A 20,065-nucleotide genomic window follows, 5' to 3' on the forward strand; every position below is an offset into this window, starting at 1 on the left:
CCCCGCGCTGGCTCCTCCCGCTCCAAGCTCCAAGCTCCCGGCCCCTGTTCTCCGAGCCAGTGGTCCTGCCCATTCACGTACTGGTGCTCGGCGCTCGGGTCTAGCCGGTCCGTCAGGTTGGCTGCTTCTGCCTCGTGCTCCCAGTTTCCTCTCTACCCAGCCTGTCCAGCGCCCGGCTGCCGCGCGCCCCAGGCCTGGACCGTGAGGCCCGGCCGGCCCAGCTGGAGCAGGCGGCGCGGGGGCTTGCTGTGCGGGGAGGCGTGGCGGCGGACGCGGGCTGGCACTGCTCGGTCGCCTGCAGCCCCGCGGGCATTTCAGGTGGGCTAGGCTGGGGGGGACCGGGTGGGGACGCTGCGGGTTGGCTAGTGGTGAGGTGTGGGAACCGCGCTGGAGTGCGCCGGGCGCTGTGGCGTAACCGCCTGTAGCTCTACCCGAGCGCCTGGGACGGGCTCGGCTCAGCCCAGCTGCGGACGGGCCTGAAGACCTGCAGGGTCTGCTCTGGCGGCCTAGGTGGAGGAGAGGTCCGAGATCCAGAAGAGGTGGAGGGCTGGAGGCCCGAGCTTCTCTAGGTGCTGTCGGCGGAGAGGTCGGGGTTCTTGGGTCCTCGAAGGGGGAGTAGCTGGGGGATCTGGAAGGCAGTCTAGAGGGTTCCCGGGTCCTCCAAGGAGGAGATGGGGGGTCTGCATGTACAGGCTCTGAAAGAGAAGGAGTATGGAAGGGGAGCTGTGTCTGTGTTCTCAGAGAAGGGATGTCTTTTATGTCTGAGTCCTAAATGGGGGTGGGGAATAGGTTTGATTTCTGCGTTGGCCAAGGAGAGGGGTGGGGGCTGGATTCCTGGATCCTAGGAGGAGTAGTAGCACAGGCCTGGTTTCCTGGATTCCCTAAGAGGAGCTGAAGGCCTGGGCTCTCACCACAAGCCCTGGCCCTCTATCCCTCCCCCAGATCATGTCACCAGAAGAATGGACTTATCTGGTAGTGCTTCTTATCTCCATCCCCATCGGCTTCCTCTTTAAGAAAGCTGGTGAGTCAGGTTCCCTCCCCAGTGGAAAATAAGGGGGACAGGAGGGGGACCCCCTGGAAGGTTCCAGGCTTATGCTGTCCCTTTTCTCTGCAGGGCCTGGGCTGAAGAGATGGGGGGCAGCAGCTGTGGGCCTGGGACTCACCTTGTTCACCTGTGGTCCCCATACTTTGCATTCTTTGATCACCATCCTTGGGACCTGGGCCCTCATTCAGGCCCAGCCCTGGTGAGAACTGGGGGAGGGAGGGCAGGGAGAGTGGGGGTGTGGAGGAAGCCACTTGATTCCTCTTTGGGTCTTTCTCAGCTTCTGCCTCCAGCTCTGGATTTCTCCTCTTTATCTCTTGTTTCTCTGTCATTTGTCTCATCTTTTTCCCCTTTTATCTTGTCCTGCACCTTGTCCCTGTGTGTTTGCCATAGTCCTTTGTGTCCATGTTATGGCTGGACATGCCACCACTCATAGTCATGCATAGCCACCCCCCTTCTTCCCCATCTTGAGCTCTGGATCTTGGTGATGAAGAAAAAATGGAGGACTGAAGGTCTTCACCCTGCAGATTCTCTCAACCCTTCTTCATTCTTCTCCAAGACTGTGCAGTTCCACATGTTGCCTCTTCCATCCCTGCATACCATTGTCCAGTCCTCTCTCTGTCCCCCCCTTTTTCATCCCAGTGGGGAAAGGTGGGGGAGGATATGTGGTTAGACTCTGGCAAGAGGAAGACAGAGGCCCAGGTCCCTGCCCACACTGGCTTCTCCTTGCTCCAGCTCCTGCCATGCCCTGGCTCTCGCCTGGACCTTCTCCTATCTCCTGTTCTTCCGAGCCCTCAGCCTGCTGGGCCTGCCCACTCCCACGCCCTTCACCAATGCCGTCCAGCTGCTGTTGACCCTGAAGGTCAGACTTGGGGCTGCATTCTCCCTCCAGCTTCCTTACGGGCCATTTAACCTCCCTTGCTTCACCTCCTCCCATCCATGCCAGTGGGGTTGGGGGGTGGGATTTTATTTCATCCAAACCCCAAGAGTAGGACTTTACCTCTCCCTAGGGATAGGGTTCCCTTTCACATACGCCCCAGCAGTTCTTCACTTCTCCACTGTTCTGGGGTAAGGAAATGGCCCAAGTGCATCAGCAGGAGGAGCGATTTGGCACTTGGAGTGAGCCTGTCCAGCGTGCTTTGCCAGCAGAGTCTCTGTATTAAGCTGTGTTGCAAAGGAGGGATTCCAGCTCTGGGGAGGAGGTACCTGGCCCAAGGGCACAAAACTGGGATAGCCATTCTGACTCTTAACCACCTGGGCAAGGAGACATCCAAGTATAAATGGCAATAGGCAAATTACTGGAGAGGTCCAGGGTAGGGCTTGAATTTGGGTGTCATTAGCATGTGGACAGTACTTAAAGCATGGATTCAAATGCACCATAGAGAAAGAAGAGGAGGCCCAAGATGGAGCCGTGGGGATCACTGCCAACTGGAGGTGTTTCCCACCTCTCACGCACAGAGCTGCTGGTGGCAGGGACCTCGGCCCACTGTAACCCCACAGCCTACCTTGCTGCTGAGAGTGGCAGCTTAAGGGAAATGGATGTGAGGAGAGCTCAGCTGCTTGTTCCCTTTCCCCAGCTGGTGAGTCTGGCCAGTGAGGTCCAGGACCTGCACCTGGCCCAGAGGAAGGAAATGGCCTCCGGCTTCAGCAAGGGGCCCACCCTGGGGCTGCTACCCGATGTGCCCTCCTTGATGGAGACGCTCAGCTACAGCTATTGCTACGTGGGAATCATGACAGGTGAGTGGGCCTACCCTGCACATTTGCCTGTCCACCGTGGTCACCCGATGTTCCTCTCTCCACCCAGAGTTTATTGTCTCTTCTGTGGCTCCATCTGTGTCTGACTCTCACATAAGACCAGAGCTCTTATAGGTAGATGCTAATGGTTCTGAGCCTGCAGGATTCCCTACTTTTCTCCTATGATTTATTGAGCTAACAGAGATCAAGGGGTTAGGCCTCTTGAAACCTCATGTTTCTTTTTTTTTGAGAATGTATTTTGCTAAATTGCCTGGAAAGGCATCAGACTTGCCAGCCTCCTGCCTCGGTCTCCTGATCAGTTGGGATTGATCACCCCTGATGTTTCCTGCATTCAGGGGACATGTATTCAGAGCTTAGAGCCATTTTCAGTTTCAGAAAGCGTTTCTTATGAATGTTTTCCCGGTTTAGGGTTAGTGAGCTGTTGTTCACACGTTCACCCACTTGAAGCACACAACTCACGGGCTGTTGGTGCAGCCATGGAGTTGTGCACTGCCACCACTGCAGAACAGTTTCCTCGCCCCCCAAAAGACACCTTTAGCCATCCACCCATCCATCCACTTCCGCATGCTACTAACTGACCTCTGTTTCTATAGATGTGCCTGTTCTGGACATTTCTTGTAAATGGAATCATAACACGTGATCTTCTGTGAACACACAAGGTTTTCCACACCTGTCCTTTCTGTTAGTCCCACTGCTGCTCCCGAGGCTGCCACCTTCACATATGAAGAGCCACGACTGTTTCCTTTGCTGCCCCTCTACACACCCAGCCTGCTCAGCAGCCAGAGGGAGCTTGTGGGGTGCTGGGCAGCCCCTGTCCTGTCTGAGGGGCTACAGTGGTTTCCTGGAGCTCCGGGTGAAACCATGCCCTCCCTGCCTGCCTTCCCTGGGGAGCCCCTGCCAACCCCCCCAACCCCCACTGATATGGAGATCACCCCATCTTGAAGTCCTGCCCTCCTCTGTCTCATTCCCAGGATCTTTGTTCCACTCTAATCTGTCCCTCCTTCTTTCTCTGGGTCCCCGTCCTCCTGTCTCTGCTGCTTGTCCCCATCTCGCCCTGTCAGCCTCCTCCAGACTTGAGCTCTTCCCCTCGCCAGCCGCACACAGCACGAGCGTCTGACCGCTGCCCTCCCCACCTCCACAGGCCCGTTCTTCCGCTACCGCACCTACCTGGACTGGCTGGAGCAGCCCTTCCCGGAGGCCGTGCCCAGCCTGCGGCCACTGCTGCGCCGCGCCTGGCCGGCCCCGCTGTTTGGCCTGCTCTTCCTGCTGTCCTCCCACCTCTTCCCGCTGGAGGCCGTGCGTGAGGACGCCTTCTACGCCCGCCCGCTGCCCGCCCGCCTCTTCTACATGATCCCCGTCTTCTTCGCCTTCCGCATGCGCTTCTACGTGGCCTGGATTGCCGCCGAGTGCGGCTGCATTGCCGCGGGCTTCGGGGCTTACCCCGTGGCCGCCAAAGCCCGGGCCGGGGGCGGCCCCACCCTCCAATGCCCACCCCCCAGCAGGTCAGGCGGCGGGAGGGAGGCTTCCCAAGACCCAGCAGGCCCCACCACCAAGGGCTGGCCCTGCCCCTAGCAGGGAGGAGAGCGGGGTGCAGGGGCAGGGCCACCACTTGTGTGTAGGTGTGTCACCCCTGGCAACCCAGCTGCCTTCCCTGTTGGTAGGGAACTGTGTTCCTGGTACCTGTGGATTGCCCCTTGTTGCAAGTGCTTGCCACCCTCACTATGGTGAATTGCTCTCCGTTGCTAGGAGAAGGAAGACCCCTTCTTAGCAACCATATGCATCCTTGTGTTGCCAGGGACAACCCCAAGAACCTTACCGATCCTGGTTACTGAGAATGCCATCCTTTGGTAGGGGCAGGTCATCCTCTGTTGCTGGGGAAGCAGGATCCCTAGAACTGTTAGCCCCTTCAGGCCAGAAGGCTTGCTTTTGTGGCTACAGAACCTGCCACCCAAACTGCCCCGTGTTACTAGCAGCCATCACCTTCCCGTGGGATGTCATCACATAGCAGTTCAGTTGCCCTGTTTCTAAGGATCTAGAATCCCTGACTGTACTGTCCTGCTGAGGACATACCATTCCCAACAACCTCTGGGGCCTTCCTCCTGCCGCAACGCAGCCAAGCTCCCACCCCATAACTGTGGATTGGCCCTGTTGCTAGTGGTGCTGCCCCTGCCCCCAGCACCACCGTTGCTAGGTGAGTCATAAAGGCAGAAACTTGTTGCCAAGGAAGTGCTGCCCCAGTAGGGAAGTGGTACTCCTGGCAGCAGGGAGTGGTACTCCTGGCAGCAGGGAATGGCCCTCTGCTCCTCGAATCCATGTTCAGCCTTCTTGGGATTGGGGCTGGCGGCAGCCCTCTGGTGTAAATTATGAACCACCCCTTGCTGGGTTTGTGCCCCCCTAGTAGTCACAAGCAGCATCCTTTTGTGGTACTCCCATGTTCATTTACTGCCATTGCCCTGATAACCACCCGTGGACTGCAGCTGCTAGAGAGGAGGTGCCCTGAGCACAGGCCAGAAGGAAGGCTTTTCCAGATCTGCCAGGCCCCACTTCTAAGGCAGCTCTGTTCCCGTCATCAAGCCACTGAGGGTTCAAATGGGACCCTTGGTACCAATGACCTGGAAGCCACTGTATTTCTGGGGGTGACACTTCTCGATCAATTACAGAGACCAGGAAGAAAGTCCCTCTTTGGAAGCTTTTCTAAACAGCCTGGGCCTTGTTACTAAGGAATGCCTTTTCCCTAGCAACATGGATCAGTCAGAGCCACTGGGCTTAGAACGTCTCCCTAGCAACCCTGAACCACCTTTTAGGATTCTTCCCTAGAAACTACACTGCCCTACACTTCAGGAGGGACCATATTTGGAAGCTTCTCTGAAAATACTGGGCCTGGTTGCTGAAGGACTTGTGGCTCAGGCTTTTGGTGGCTGTGGTAGGCCTCTTGGTTACCAAGAGAACCCTGCTGTTGGTGAACACTGCCCTGTCCACCCTGCTCTCTGGAAGTCTCTCTCTGGGCTGTCCTCCCCTGTGGTCGTAGCAAGTCTGACAGCCAGAGGGCTATCGCTGGTCCAGAATCCCCTCCTTAGCATCTGGGGCTGGGACAGGAGCAGGCACCCAGAGGGGCCTGGCTGAGCTGCATGTCTGTCCCCACCCTCACCCTCCACCCCCAGTCCGGAGAAGGCGGCTTCCTTGGAGTATGATTTTGAGACCATCCGCAACATCGACTGCTACAGCACAGATTTCTGCGTGCGGGTGCGGGATGGCATGCGGTACTGGAACATGACAGTGCAGTGGTGGCTGGCGCAGTACATCTACAAGAGCGCACCTGCCCGCTCCTACGTCCTGAGGTGAGGGGCCCTGCCCAGCGCCAGGGCCAGTGCAGAGACCTCCCAGACAACCCCTGCCCTGAGGCTCATGGAGCTGTAGTTCCTCAGGTGTGAGGTCCTCATTGAATAGCAGCAGTGGCCTGGGTCCCGCAGGCTCAGGAGCCAGACTTTGCTGCATCATGGTGCTGCAGATCACTGAGAAGACTCCAGGGAGCAGCTGGCCACAGTGTCCTAGGCTGTTAAGTGGGGTTAACCTGTTAACCTTGATCACAGGCTGAGCGGTCAGGTGGGGTGCAGTGTGAGGCCTCACGGGGGTGCTTGCCGTGTAAGAGCTGTCACTGTGTTCCGTCTTTCTTCTTGTGCTCTTAGATCCCAGAGCCCTCTGCATGGCAGGCAAGCTTCTGAGCTGTATCCCCAGCCCTCTCCCTGAGTCTCAGTTTCCTGAGACTGCTAGGCACATTATCTCTAGTCATCAAAGTTCCTATCTCCATCTTAAGGAGAAGGGACTAAGGCTCAGGGATACTGGGTAACCTCCTGAGTCTCACTCGCCTCGCCTGAGATTCCTGAGGTTAGAATGCGCTGCGCTGTGTTCTCCTGGTACAAGTGCTGATGGCGCCTGCCTGGGTATGATCAGACTTGGGAGTTCCAGGTCTACTCCACGCCCAGCACATGCGAGGCCCTGGTTTGATCCCCAGCATCACAAAAAAAATCAGTGGACAGCTCCACTGGGGCCTCATTTGGAGAGGGAGCAAGGAGGCTGATCCGAAACCCTTGACTCTCCAGGTGGGGCCAGTGAAAGAGCTGGGATCTTCCATGGGGGTCAGTGACCAGGAAGTATGTAGACTTGAGGGGGAGTCTAGACTTGGGCACACCGCGTGTCCAGCAGGAGAAGAGAGTAAATGAAACCTGTTTCCCAGGTGATGAGTTTGGGTGCCTGCGGGTCCAGAAGGGCCCTTCCTGAGAAGGGGAGCACCCTACAGGGAGAAGTTTCAGCAGTGCGTGGGATGAAGTGACAAGACTTGGGTTTGGTGTCATTGACCTTGAGATGACTCAGATGTTCAGCTGGGGTCACTGGAGAGGCAGTTAGTCATAGGATTCTGGCACTTAAGAGAAGAGTGAATGTTGAGTGTGGTCAGTTGCAGGTGATGCTTATAGCCCATGGCTGTGGCAGGGTGTGGTGCATGCTGTGGGTGTTGCTGGGGATGGAGCCTGGAGTGGGGGTGGACCAGAGACACCCCTGAACACCACAGTGGAGGAGATGCCTCACACCCCCATGCCCGGTGGCAGACCACTGTTCTGTCATTAGGTGATCTTTGTACCTTAAACATCTGGTGTGTCAGAGGGACAAGCCCACAGGCAGGAAAGACCCTCCTGAGGCCACAGGAATGGCAAGCCAGTGATGGAATTGGAGTCGGGGAGTGACATGGAGACGGATGACTCTTCTTAGCACAGCCCCCCCCACCAGGTTCACAGGTCTCCAGGGCTGGGTCGTGGCTCAGTGGCAGGACACTTACCTTGCCCCCCGCACACTGGGCAGGTTCTGTCTCTGTCTTCTTACACACACGGCCGGGCAGACCTCCTGGGTCTGCCAAGGAGGAGGGGATCCTGGTTGGAGGTCTGAGTCCTCGTGGGTCAGCGTTAACACTCCTGAGTCCCTAAAGCAAGAAGGGGCTGGAGTCTTCCACTTCTAGGTCCTCAGAGAAAGGAGCGGGTGAGCTGGGTTCCCAGATCAGAAGTGGAAACTCCTGGGTCCCGAGGAGGAGGGACAGGCTTCTGAGATCCTGAGATCCTGGCCTCCTGGAGGAAGGGGGAGTTGGACATATAGATGGAGGACAGCCAAAGACTCCTGGTTTCCTGAGGAAGGCAGGTTTTGTCAGAGGGGAACACACGGCCGTGGCAGTCCAGGGGCTGACTCTGGGTCTCCTGGGCTGGGCCGCAGCTCTCGGGCATTCAGGTGCGCCAGCACCACCTGAGGCCTCGGCTCGCTGGCAGTGCCTTCTGGGCCTGGTGCCCAGGTCCCTGTGGTGTGGGGTGGGGCAAGGATCACCAGGTTCCCAGGTGTGCTGAAGCCAGGCCAGGGACCTACCTGCTCACCGGGAGCAGCACCCCGCCAAGGAATGGGACTCCTTGGCCCTGAGGGAGGAAGGCTGTGAGCCAAAGGCGGTAAAGGGCAGCACATGCCTGGGTCACTGGGTGTGGATGGGGCAGGTGGGGCTTCAGGAGACAGAATCCATAGCCTCCTGCCTTCAGGAGCTGGGGACGAGGACCCACAGGTCTGAGGGAGGGGGTTGGGGTTGGACCCCTGGGTCCTGTGGAACTGAGGCTATGGCTCCCCGGAGCCTGACTCCCAGCCTGTTCCCCAGGAGCGCCTGGACCATGCTGCTGAGCGCCTACTGGCATGGCCTGCATCCTGGCTACTACCTGAGCTTCCTGACCATCCCGCTGTGCCTGGCCGCAGAGGGTCGCTTGGAGTCGGCCCTGAGGTGGCGGCTCAGTCCCAGGGGCCAGAAGGCCTGGGACTGGGTGCACTGGTTCCTGAAGATGCGCGCCTATGACTACATGTGCATGGGCTTTGTGCTCCTCTCCACGGGCGACACGCTCCGGTACTGGTCCTCCATCTACTTCTGCGTCCACTTCGTGGCCCTGGCCTGCCTAGGGCTGGGGCTAGCTCTGGGTGGGGGCAGCCCGAGCCGGCGAAAGACAGCACTCCAATCCTCTGGCCTTGCCCCAGAAAAGCTCCGGGAGGAGTAAGCGGCCAGCACCCCCAGTGTGGTGGTGTCCAGCCCCTGGGCTTCGGCCTGGGAGCTCTGTGGGCCAGGCCGTCGCCTCCCCTCCTGGAGAGCCCTCAGTTGGCTAGGAGCCTGGAGAGGATCCTCTTTCCCAGCCATGACCCTGCGTCCGCTGAAGCAGAGCTGGGATGCCCTACGCAGAGCTCCCCTGCTCCCTATGCCCGCAGCAGGCCCCTCCTCCCAACTCTGAAATCAGGGCCCTGTCCAGAGGCGGTCTCCAGCCCTTGCTGCTGCACCAGGCGGCAGGTGTTCAGAGAGCACGCTTCCCCAGAAACAGGGCAAGGCCAGGGGCCATGTAGCTTCTTTGATAGATTCCCGCTGGGTCCTTGGTGTGGGCAGGAGTTTCAGGGTCAGGTTCTGGGGAGGGGAAGCCCCTTCCTGGTCTCAGTCCTCCTGTGTCTCTTTAGAGCAGTACTTCAGGGTGGAAAGGAATGTAGCCTTCCATTTCCTGCGGGGGACTGAAGCACTGGTGGCCTGCTGGGGACTCTGCTTGCACAGCGGCCACCTCAGGGCCCAGCCCACCTGCCACCTTATTATCATCCCTTGGCCTACAACAGGTCAGAGTGTGTAAATCTTTCCCAATAAAGTGTGGCACAGGCATCTGTTTGTGAGAGTATCTGTGGGGACAGTTAGGACACCTAGTGCCAACAGGAAGTGCCACTGCTCCACCTCCCAGGGCAACTCTGGTGACTGCCCTGCTCCAAAAGCCACAGGGACTTCATTTCCCAGCAGAGCCTACAGCAGTAGCCTTGGGAGTTCCTGAGAACTGCACCCTGTCCCTCCTGGCCACCTGGTGGTCAGGCGTGGCCTGCCATAGGGCCCTCCCTTACCTGGGCAGTCCCCGCCCAGGGACCCTGTAGAGACGGAAACGCTGCAGGCTTGGCGCCATGGAGGAAAACCGGACCTGGGACCCTGACGCCTGGGGCTCCTCTGGGGAGCAGCCAGCCCCTCAGAAAGCCAGGGGAGGTGGGAGAACTCGGGGTGCAGGTCCACCAGCCTCAAAGCCAGGGGGGGCTCAGGAGGTGGGGGCCCTGGTTTTCAGGGCAGAGAGGAGAGGGGAGAAGGGAACTGGAGAATTCTATCCCTTGTTATGAGGAGGAGGAGTTAGGAGACCCAGACTCATGGGGGAGGACAGCCAGGGTCTCAGTGCCTCAGGAGGGGACAAGTTTCCAAGCTCATAAGTAAAGGAAAAGGAAGTTAAGCCTGGACTCCTGGGCCTGAGGGAGGAGGCTGGGCCTGTGTCCTGGGGTCTGAGAGAGGAGGCTGGGTCTGAAGGAGGAGGCTGGGCCTGGACCCTGGGTCTGAGGGAGGAGGCTGGGCCTGAGGGAGGAGGCTGGGGCTGGACCCCTGGGTCTGAGGGAGGAGGCTGGGCCTGGACCCTGGGTCTGAGGGAGGAGGCTGGGCCTGGACCCTGGGTCTGAGGGAGGAGGCTGGACTCCTGGGTCTGAGGGAGGAGGCTGGACTCCTGGGTCTGAGGGGGGAGGCTGGGCCCAGACCCTGGGTCTGAGGGAGGAGACTGGGTCTGAAGGAGGAGGCTGGACCAGGACCCTGGGTCTGGGGGAGGGGGCTGGGGCCGGACCCCTGGGTCTGAGGGAGGAGGCTGGGGCCGGACCCCTGGGTCTGAGGGAAGAGGCTGGGGCCGGACCCCTGGGTCTGAGGGAGGAGGCTGGGGCCGGACCCCTGGGTCTGAGGGAGGGGGCTGGGCCTGAGGGAGGAGGCTGGGCCCGGACCCCCGGGTCTGAGGGGGGAGGCTGGGCCCGGACCCCCGGGTCTGAGGGGGGAGGCTGGGCCCGGACCCCCGGGTCTGAGGGGGGAGGCTGGGCCCGGACCCCCGGGTCTGAGGGGGGAGGCTGGGCCCGGACCCCCGGGTCTGAGGGGGGAGGCTGGGCCCGGACCCCTGGGTCTGAGGGAGGGGGCTGGGCCCGGACCCCTGGGTCTGAGGGAGGGGGCTGGGCCTGAGGGAGGAGGCTGGGCCCGGACCCCTGGGTCTGAGGGGGGAGGCTGGGCACGGACCCCTGGGTCTGAGGGGGGAGGCTGGGCCCGGACCCCTGGGTCTGAGGGAGGGGGCTGGGTCCGGACCCCTCGGTCTGAGGGAGGAGGCTGGGCCCGGACCCCTGGGTCTGAGGGGGGAGGTTGGGCCCGGACCCCTGGGTCTGAGGGGGGAGGCTGGGCCCGGACCCCTGGGTCTGAGGGAGGGGGCTGGGCCTGAGGGAGGAGGCTGGGCCCGGACCCCTGGGTCTGAGGGGGGAGGCTGGGCCCGGACCCCTGGGTCTGAGGGAGGGGGCTGGGCCTGAGGGAGGGGGCTGGGTCCGGACCCCTCGGTCTGAGGGAGGAGGCTGGGCACGGACCCCTGGGTCTGAGGGGGGAGGCTGGGCACGGACCCCTGGGTCTGAGGGGGGAGGCTGGGCCCGGACCCCTGGGTCTGAGGGGGGAGGCTGGGCCCGGACCCCTGTGTCCTCCCAGCCTTCTGCTCTCCTGCGCAGGCCAGTCCTTGGCCTCTGTGCTGCACCAGCTCCCCAGTGCTGCTACCCTTCGGTACCGTGGCCCTGGGATGCTGCCCTGGGGGACCCTGGAAGAGGAGGATGAGGATGGAGAGAGGAGCAGGCAGGCCTCTGCAGAAGCCAGCCAAAGCGAGCTGCGGGACCCTCGCCCATCCCGGGAGTTGCCGTGGCCCATGCAGGCCAGGAGGGCTCACAGGTACAGCAGCTCTCCCTGAGCCCTTCCTCAGGTGCTGACCGCTCCTTGCCTCCAGCAGCTGCCCCCTGTCTTTCCCTGTGGCTCCCACATAAGCACACGCATCCCTCAGGAGCCACCCGTTGTGACTCCTCCCGTCTCCCTGCTCTGCGTGGGTAGGGTCACTTCTGTCCCCTTGCCACAGAGTCTTCTGGGAGCCAGCACAGCACAGCACCTTTGGGTGTTCCCAGTCTGTGCTGACACGCCCTTGGTTCTCGTCTCTGACTGTTTCCCTTCCAGAAAGAGCCAGGCCAGGGAACAAGTGGCCTTGGGCTCTGGACCGAGGACTGCCCACTGGGCACGGCTGCTCCCTCGGTCCAAGGAGAAGATGAAGGAAGGCTTGCGCGGCCTACAGCCCTGGGCCTGGACCCTGAAGAGGATCGGGGGTCGGTGGGGCCTGAGGGGGAGGGCTGGGTTCCGACCCCAGGTCTGAGGGGGGAGGCTGGGCCTGGGCCTCTGGGCCTGAGCTGAGCAGGAGGAACTGAGCCCTGCCCCTCTGCAGGCCAGTTTGGCGGGGGCACCGAGTCCTACTTCTCCCTGCTGCGCTTCCTGCTGCTGCTCAATGTGCTGGCCTCTGTGCTCGGGGCCTGCATGACGCTGCTGCCCACCTGGTTGGAAGGGGCTCCCCCCGGCCCTCCCGGCCCTGGTACCTCCTCGCCCTGCAACTCCTATAGCCCCCACACCCAGGGCCTGGTCTCCTTTCCCACGCAGCTTTTCAACCTGCTCTCTGGAGAGGTAGGTGGTGGGCTCCATAGGTCCCACCTTCGAGCACTGGTGTTCCCGTGACTTGTATCTATAGCCCTGCCCCAAAGGCCTGGCTGCCTACTTCCTGGGCCCTGCCTCCACCTTGACCCCGATCTGCCCCTCACAGGGTTACCTAGAATGGTCTCCTCTCTTCTACGGGTTCTACCCGCCCCGCAAGTACCTGGCCGTAACCTACCTGTGCTCAGTCTTTGCCGTGGGCCTCATCTGCCTCCTGCTCATCCTGCACCGGTCAGTTCTGCCCACATCCTGATACCCTGGACAGGAGGGGAGTGAGTGGTGGTGGTCAATGCCCTCCTCAAATATCCTGGCTCTCGCTCTGTGCTCCTTTCTGACTTGAAGTCTGTTTTAAGATGCTTCTTGTGCACATAGGCTAGGGACACACAGGAGGTGGTGGGTCCTCCCCCCAGCAGGCTGGAGGCCAGAGGGAGGGAGGAGGTTAAGTAAGCACGTGTATTTTGTGCTTTCTGATTAGGATAGAGCTGTATAGACTACAAACAGGGCTGATTTCACTCATTCATACTCTGTGCCAGGCAGTGTTCTAAATGTTGGGACACATCACTAAGGAAAACAGGCACAGAGTCTCATCGCAGTGGCACTTACATTGCACTTGGGGGATAGGTAAGGAGCGTGTCACTTGCACAGGCTGCCGGAAGCTACTCAGGGCCAGAGCGAGGGACATCCCGGTGATGCGTGGGCCAGGCTGCTATATTGCAGGGGGTCAGGGAAGCATTGTTGAGAACACAGTGTTGAAAGGAGGACGTTGAGAAAGCGAGAGTTTCAGCCAGGCAGACACCTGGGGGAAGATCTTCCAGGCGGACCGAGGGCCAGAGCACGGCAGGCACCAGCCCAGCAGGTCCTCGGACAGAAGGCCATCCTGGTCTGAGTCAGGGAATGATAGTGTCCCCCTGTGGGCTTGTGGAAGAGAGGGAAGGAGGCAGAGAGAGAGAAGGGGAGGGAGGGAAGGAAGGAGTGAGTGAGGGGAGGCGGTCCATTAGGAGGTCACTGCCAGAGTCCAGGTAACAAGCGATGGCACAGACCACCATCTGATGGGAGAAGCAGGGTGGGGACAAGGGGTCAGTTTTGGAGTTAGTTTTAATCTTTAAAAATGCCACAAGTATTTAAAAGGAAAGGGTTTGAGTTTCCACTGGTATCAAGGAAGAGATCAGGAGCTGGCTGACGGCACACACCTGAAATCCCAGCAGCTCAGGAGGCTTAGATAGGAGGATCACAAGTTTGAGGCCAGCCTCAGCAATTTAGTGAAGCCTTAAGCAAAAGATTTTGTCTCAAAATAAAATAAAAGGGCTGAGGATGTAGCTTCTTGGTAGAGAACCTCCAGGTTCAATCCCCAGCACCAGGAAAGAAAGAGAGAGAGAGGGTGCTCCTGTAACCACGCCCTTCTACTCGCACTGTCCTGTGGCCTGGTTTTCATCTTGTTACGCTGGATGTATTTACAGGGGTTCCTGATTGACTGTATTAGGGGTGTGGTTGAAATCAAAGTCCAGAGGACTCCTGTTGACCCACACACGGCAGGGTAGAGGTTGAGATAGACGGGCCGTACGAGGAGCAGGCTGGTGAGGGTATCTGGGATGCAGCTTTAGACCCAGTGATTTTTGAGGTGCCTTTTATTTTGATATTGGGGGGGAATGGGACCCAAGGCCTAATGCATGCCAGGCGACACCCTCGAGCCACATCCCAAGCACCCAGGTGGCTTTCAGACCCAGTGTTACGCATGCCGTTGGATATGTGGGTGGGGACTAGAGTACACACTTGGGACTCTGGCATTCAGGCAGGACAGGGAGACTCCCAAGGAAACAAGTGTGTTCAAGAAGGAAATCAAGGACTTAAAAAGAATGGAGGGGCTGGGGTTGTGCTCAGCAGTGGAGTGTGCACCTGGCATGCACAAGGTGCTGGGTCCATCCTCAGCACCACATAAATGTAAAATAAAGATATTGTGTCCACCTAAAACTTAAGAATAAACATTTTTTTTTAAAATGGAATGTCTCCTATGAGCTGGACACTGTGGCCAGGCATGGGAGCCACCCCAGGGTCCCCATCCCTTGCGTGCTTTACAGCCCAGCCCAGGAGGGGAAATAAACAGTGGGACAGATGTGGAATGAGCAAACATCAGTAATTTGAGTCAGGGAATGACCCTGTATAAAAACAGGCTGCGGGAGGGGAGTGGGGAGGGGGGATAGTAGAGGATAGGAAAGGCAGCAGAATACAACAGACACCAGAATGGCAATATGTAAATCAATGGTTCTGCAACTGATGTGATTCTGCAATCTGTATATGGGGTAAAAATGGGAGCTCATATCCCACTTGAATCAAAGTGTGAAATATGATATATCAAGAACTATGTAATGTTTTGAACAACCTATAATAAAAATTAATTTAAATTAAAAAAAAAAAAAAAGAGCTAGGGAGGCTCAGTGGTAAGATGCCTGTGGATTCAACCCCTAGCACCAACAAAACAAACAAACAAAAAAGCTACTTCCTCTGGCCTGCCCTGATTTTAGACAGAGTGAGTCAGGTTTTATCTATGGAAAAAAATCAAACGTACTATTAAAAAACTTAAATTAAAAAAAAAAAAAAACAGGCTGCATGGTGTGACAGCAGGAGCCAACAGACTGCTGTAAATTAGCGAGTACGCGTCTTCATCTTCGAGGGTCACGCAGTCTAGTCCCAACTAATCTTTGCCATCATAGTTCGTGAGGGCAGCCATAGGTGACATGCAAATAAGTGGGTGTGGCTGTTCCAATATTTACAAAAACAGGTGTTGAGTGGGATTTGACACAGGGGCTGCTAACCCCTGTAATAGAGAATGGCAGGGGACCCTCATTAGATGCATTGTCAGCACAGGTTTCTCTGACTGGGGAATCTGTAGATGGGCCCTGGAAAGACAAGGAGCCAGCCAGGTGGACAGCCAAGATTCCAGCATTCCAGGCAAAGCACACTGCAGTGCAAAGGCCCTGTGGTGGGAAAGATGTTTGGGTTTGTCTCGGGAAATAAAAAGCCAGTATGAGGAGGAGGAAGAAGATGAATGAGGTTTGAGTTTCAAAGGTAGGTGAAGTTGCGGACCCTGGCTGGTTATACTAGGAAGCAGCCTGAATCTTAAGAGCAGGGAGAAGTTACATAATGGGTTTTCAATAGCCAACAGCATCTCTTTTGCCTAAAAAAGGAAGTCCCAACCAGCTCAAAAACAAAATGAGCTGGGTTTGGTGGTACACACCTGTAATTCCAGTGAATTGGAAGACTGAGGCAGGAGGATCACAAGTTCAATGCCAGTCTCAACAATTTAGCAGTACTGTCTCAAAATATAAAAGGGGCTGTGGATGTGGTTCCATGTTTAGGCACCCCTGGTTTCAATCCCGGGTTAAAAAAAAAATACACCCAGAGAATGGCCTCTCAGAGGTACAGCCTTCCTGGTTGTGCATGGGAAAGGTGAGGCTGAGGCCAGCGGGGGAAGGTGGATGTGGGGTTGGGTATGGTTTCTGTCCCTTTCTCTGGTTCTCTGTCCCCTCCCTGGGCCTCTGTGCCCTCTGTCTCTTGTGGTCTTTACCTCTACCCTCTCTGGGCCTCTGTCTCCTTCCCAGGTCCCTTCCTCTGCTCTCTGGGACTCACTCTCTCCTTCTGTGTCACTTTTAGTTGTCTGGACCCCACGTTTCTCTGCACCTTGTGGCTTTTGGTTCCAAGGACTATGTGTGTTCCACCTCTTTGAGTCTTTCTCCATCAGGCAGAGTTTGCCAAAGACCTTAGAGTTCATGTTCCGTTTGTCCCATTAGAGGGGTGCCCTGGGACCCCCCACTCGTGGCTGTTCTAACACCCAGTCTCACGGGTCTCCCCTCTTCAGCTCGGTGTCGGGACTGAAGCAGACCTTGTTGGCTGAATCCGGGGCTCTGACCAGCTACAGCCACCAGGTGTTCTCAGCCTGGGACTTTGGCCTCCGTGGGAATGAGAATGTGCGGTTGCGCCAGGGCATCATTCTGTATGAGTTGCAGGTGCGCTTGAGGTAGGGCAGGGGCCACAACTCCCTAAGGACCGGAAGGGACCAAGCTGAGAAGACGCTGGGCCTAACCCTGTGATAGGGCTTTTGGAGAGAAGCGGGTCGGAGATTCTTCTAAGGAGGGAGGTCATGGGTATGGCAGGGCTGAGGAGCATGGTGTGACAACAGGGTTGCCTGAGGCTGAGCAGTGCAGGAACAAGTACCCAGCAGAACAGGACCAGCCTTGAGGCACCTTGGTTCAAAGTGGACTGGTGGCTTGGCCAGAGCGGGCACGGCTTGGTAAGACAGGATTGGAGCTCCAGGCAGGAAGTGCAGGGCGGGAGTCTTGAGAGGGGGCCTGAGTGGTCCTATGTAGGGTCAGGAGTGGGTGGAACTGGGACAAGAGACAAGCTGGTAGGTGAGGAGTGCATCTGTTCAACTTGAGGAAGGGCTCTGGGCAGCCCCCAAAACTGAGGAGATGGAGCCCATGGGGACGTCTCTCCTGGCCTCAGGTGGAACTGGAGGAAGCAGTGGTCCGACGCCAGGCTGCGGCTCGGACACTGGGCCAGCAAGCCAAGGTGTGGCTGGTGCGCGCGCTGCTCAACCTGCTGGTGTTGGCGCTCCTGGCGGCGGCCTTTTACGGGGTCTTCTGGGCCACAGGATATACCGTGGAGCTACAGGTATCAAGGGTCTTGGGGAAGGAGCGCCCCAGGGCCCTGGAACCTACATTTCCAAGGATGGAGGGCTGTGGGAGGGAACCGAGGTCTAGGATTCCTGGAATCTTAGGAGCACAGGGGTGGAGGAGGTGTTTGGACCCTGGACTCAATGGTCCTGAGGGAAGAAGAGGCTGGGGGAGGCCCTTAGGCATGGCTCTTTGCTTGGTTTGTCCTCCTTCCCAGGAGATGTCCCTTGTCCAGCAGACCCCACTGCTAAAGCTTGTAGTGAATTATCTTCCGTCCATCTTCATCTCCGTGGTCAACTTCGTGCTGCCGTTTGTGTTCAAGTTGATCGCCCCACTGGAGGGCTACACTCGGAGCCGTCAGATCGTTATTATCCTGCTCAGGTTCCTGGGATGGGCTGGGGGTGGTGGAATGGCAGCCGTCAGGTTGCTGGCTCTGCAAATGAGACGGGAAATCCCATGGATGTAGGATCCAGAGGTTCTGGATTCAGAATCGGATCACACTGAGCCTCAGTTTCTTCATCTGTGACATGGGGAAAATCCTCCTCCTCCTTTGCCTTGCAGGACTGTGTTTCTGCGCCTTGCATCCCTGCTGGTCCTGCTCTTCTCCCTCTGGAATCAGATCACTTGCGGGGGCGACGCCCAGGCTGAGGACTGCAAGACCTGTGGCTATAATTACAAGGAACTTCCGGTGAGAAGCTCCTGGGGCAAGAAGCGGGTCGATATGCGGCTTAAAATCATGGATCCCTGGAGGAAAGGAGGAGCTGGGTGAAGGGGACCTGATGTCCGGGTTGGGAGGCGGGAGGAGCTTGGGTTGCTCTATAGGGGTGGATGCTTGGGAAAAAGGAGGACCCCGAGAATGCACCGGTAGCGCCCTACAGCCTGGCTATTTGCCGCGGCTTCTTCCTTTTTCAGTGCTGGGAGACTCGTCTGGGCCAGGAGATGTACAAACTCCTCATCTTTGATTTTCTGAGCGGCCTGGCGGTCACGCTGCTCATCCAGTTTCCTCGGAAGTGAGAGCCCGCCCCTCGCCGTGGCTCCGCCTCTCCGGGAGCAGGCCCCGCCCTCAAGGCGCGGTCCTCCCTGCTCGCCCCGCCGCCCCCTGACCCCGCCCCGCGCTCCTTTCCATTGGTGGCTGAGGCCTTGGAGGCGGGGAAACCTGCCGGCACGTCTCTCACCGCCTCGCCCGCTCCCCCTGCAGGCTGGTTTGTGGCTTCTGTCCCGGTGCGCTGGGTCGAGTCGCCGGGACCCAGGAGTTCCAGGTGCCCGACGAGGTGCTGGGGCTTATCTACGCCCAGACGGTGGTCTGGGTGGGGAGCTTTTTCTGCCCTTTACTGCCCCTGCTCAACACGGTCAAGTTCCTGCTGCTTTTCTATCTAAAGAAGGTGAGTGAGAAGGACCCAGCCAACAAGTACTGGGACCACCCCGGAGGCTGGACAAGGATGCCAGGTGCTCTGACTACTAGGTCCTGAGAAGAGAGCGCTGGAGGGCAGAAGAAGGGGTCTAGGGCATCCCGTCATCTAGGTCTCAGCCATTAGAATTCAGGTTCCTTGGTACAGCCTGGGGTGGGGGACAGGACTCTAGGGTAGGAAAAAAGATAAGTGAGCGACTCTTGGGTCTCAGAACCCCTTTTCCAACCTTCTTTGCCAGGTCACCCTCTTCTTCACCTGCTCTCCAGCCTCCCGCACCTTCCGGGCCTCCACCGCGAATTTCTTTTTCCCTCTGGTCCTTCTCTTGGGTCTGGCCATCTCTGCTGTCCCGGTGTTTTACAGCATATTCCAGTGAGTGGGAGCGGTTCCTGCCTCCTTCTTCTACCCTCACTCAGGGTTCTGATTCTGGTCCTATTGAGCCCAGCCTGTCTCTGCCTCCAGGATCCCACCTTCTAAGGCGTGCGGTCCATTCCGGGGGAAGTCATCCATCTGGGCCCAGATCCCTGAATCCATTGACAGCCTCCCTCAGACCACCCAGAATTTTCTCTTCTTTCTGGGGACCCAGGCTTTTGCTGTGCCTCTCCTGCTGATCTCCAGGTGAGGGGACACAGACTTCTAAGTTTGAATATGTGATCTGGGGTCCCATTACCTGTGTCCTCAAGATATCCTAGAAAGAAGGGACAGGGGTATGAATTCCTGAGTCTGAGGGAGGTGGGTTGGGGCCTGGATGGCTTGGTCCTAAGGAAGAGTTGGGGATCGGTACTAGATTCCTGGGTCTTGAGAGGAGGAGAATGGGGTCTTGCTCTCCTGGGCGTGAGAGGAGGGGTGGGACCCTGGAGTCCTTGCTCCTAAGGAAGAGGAGGGCCTAGAAGACTGAATTCCTGAATCGGAAGGAGGAGGGGGTCTTGGAGTCTTCCCCTGCCCCTTCTTTTCAGCACTGGGATTGAACACAGGGGCGCTCTATAACTAAGCTACATTTCCCCATCTCCAGCCCTTTTTATTTCTGCCTCCCGAGTAGCTGGAATTACAGGTGTTCACCACTGCATCCTGTCTAAATACATAGGTCAGGACGTGTGTCCGTGGTGCCTGTTCTGTGTTGCCGGGGATTCAACCTGGGGCCTGGCTCATGCGTGCCAGTCTCTGTTTTTTAATGAGACATAGGGTGAACATAATCTAAGAGAGTTTCTGGAGAGGTTTCCATTCCTTTCTCCCTTAGCATCCTGATGGCGTATACCGTGGCCCTAGCTAACTCTTATGGACGCCTCATCTCTGAGCTCAAACGCCAGATAAAGACGGTGAGCCAGGGCAGTCCCTGGGAAGGGCTCCTCGGGGACATGGAAAGTGTCATGGGGGAGAGAAGGTGTGTCTCACCTTCACCTCTCTTGATCCCAGGAAGCGCAGAATAAAGTCTTCCTGGCACAGCGGACAGTGGCAATGAGCTCCGCCAAAGGGGCTTCGACCAGCGTGTCGGGATGACGTCCCACCGTGAGGCCCCAGACTTTCCCCAGAAATGATGACGGCCTCCCAGCCCTGTCCCGAGATTTCCAGAGCTTCCGCTGCCAAGTACGGACGG

General features: G+C 58.1%; 2 protein-coding genes across 4 annotated transcripts; both read left to right on the plus strand.

Annotated features, from left to right (window-relative positions):
• Mboat7 (membrane bound acylglycerophosphatidylinositol O-acyltransferase MBOAT7) lies at positions 1-9,494 on the plus strand. 3 transcript variants are annotated; one of them, XM_076839027.2, is made up of 8 exons: positions 1-318; positions 943-1,021; positions 1,115-1,244; positions 1,778-1,904; positions 2,620-2,779; positions 3,939-4,299; positions 5,959-6,135; positions 8,478-9,494. In XM_076839027.2, the coding sequence occupies exons 2-8, from the start codon at positions 946-948 to the stop codon at positions 8,863-8,865; spliced, it is 1,419 nt and encodes a 472-aa protein (XP_076695142.1). In that variant the 5' UTR covers positions 1-318; positions 943-945; the 3' UTR covers positions 8,866-9,494. The 3 variants fall into 3 exon arrangements, with proteins under 3 accessions (XP_076695142.1, XP_076695143.1, XP_076695144.1); XM_076839028.2 differs by having other exon boundaries at positions 1-116; XM_076839029.2 differs by having other exon boundaries at positions 1-107.
• A 296-nt stretch (positions 9,495-9,790) lies between these two features.
• Positions 9,791-20,025, plus strand: Tmc4 (transmembrane channel like 4). Its single transcript, XM_076839018.2, has 15 exons — positions 9,791-9,869; positions 11,387-11,600; positions 11,877-12,022; positions 12,139-12,371; positions 12,508-12,629; positions 16,252-16,399; positions 16,896-17,063; positions 17,283-17,446; positions 17,627-17,753; positions 17,978-18,075; positions 18,264-18,447; positions 18,713-18,843; positions 18,934-19,089; positions 19,709-19,787; positions 19,885-20,025. Exons 1-15 carry the CDS (start codon positions 9,791-9,793, stop codon positions 19,966-19,968), a joined length of 2,133 nt encoding a protein of 710 aa, XP_076695133.1. The 3' UTR covers positions 19,969-20,025.
• The last annotated feature ends 40 nt before the right edge of the window (positions 20,026-20,065 follow it).

Source organism: Callospermophilus lateralis, chromosome 18 (genome assembly GCF_048772815.1).
Source record: "Callospermophilus lateralis isolate mCalLat2 chromosome 18, mCalLat2.hap1, whole genome shotgun sequence".
Classification (NCBI taxonomy): Eukaryota; Metazoa; Chordata; class Mammalia; order Rodentia; family Sciuridae; genus Callospermophilus; species Callospermophilus lateralis.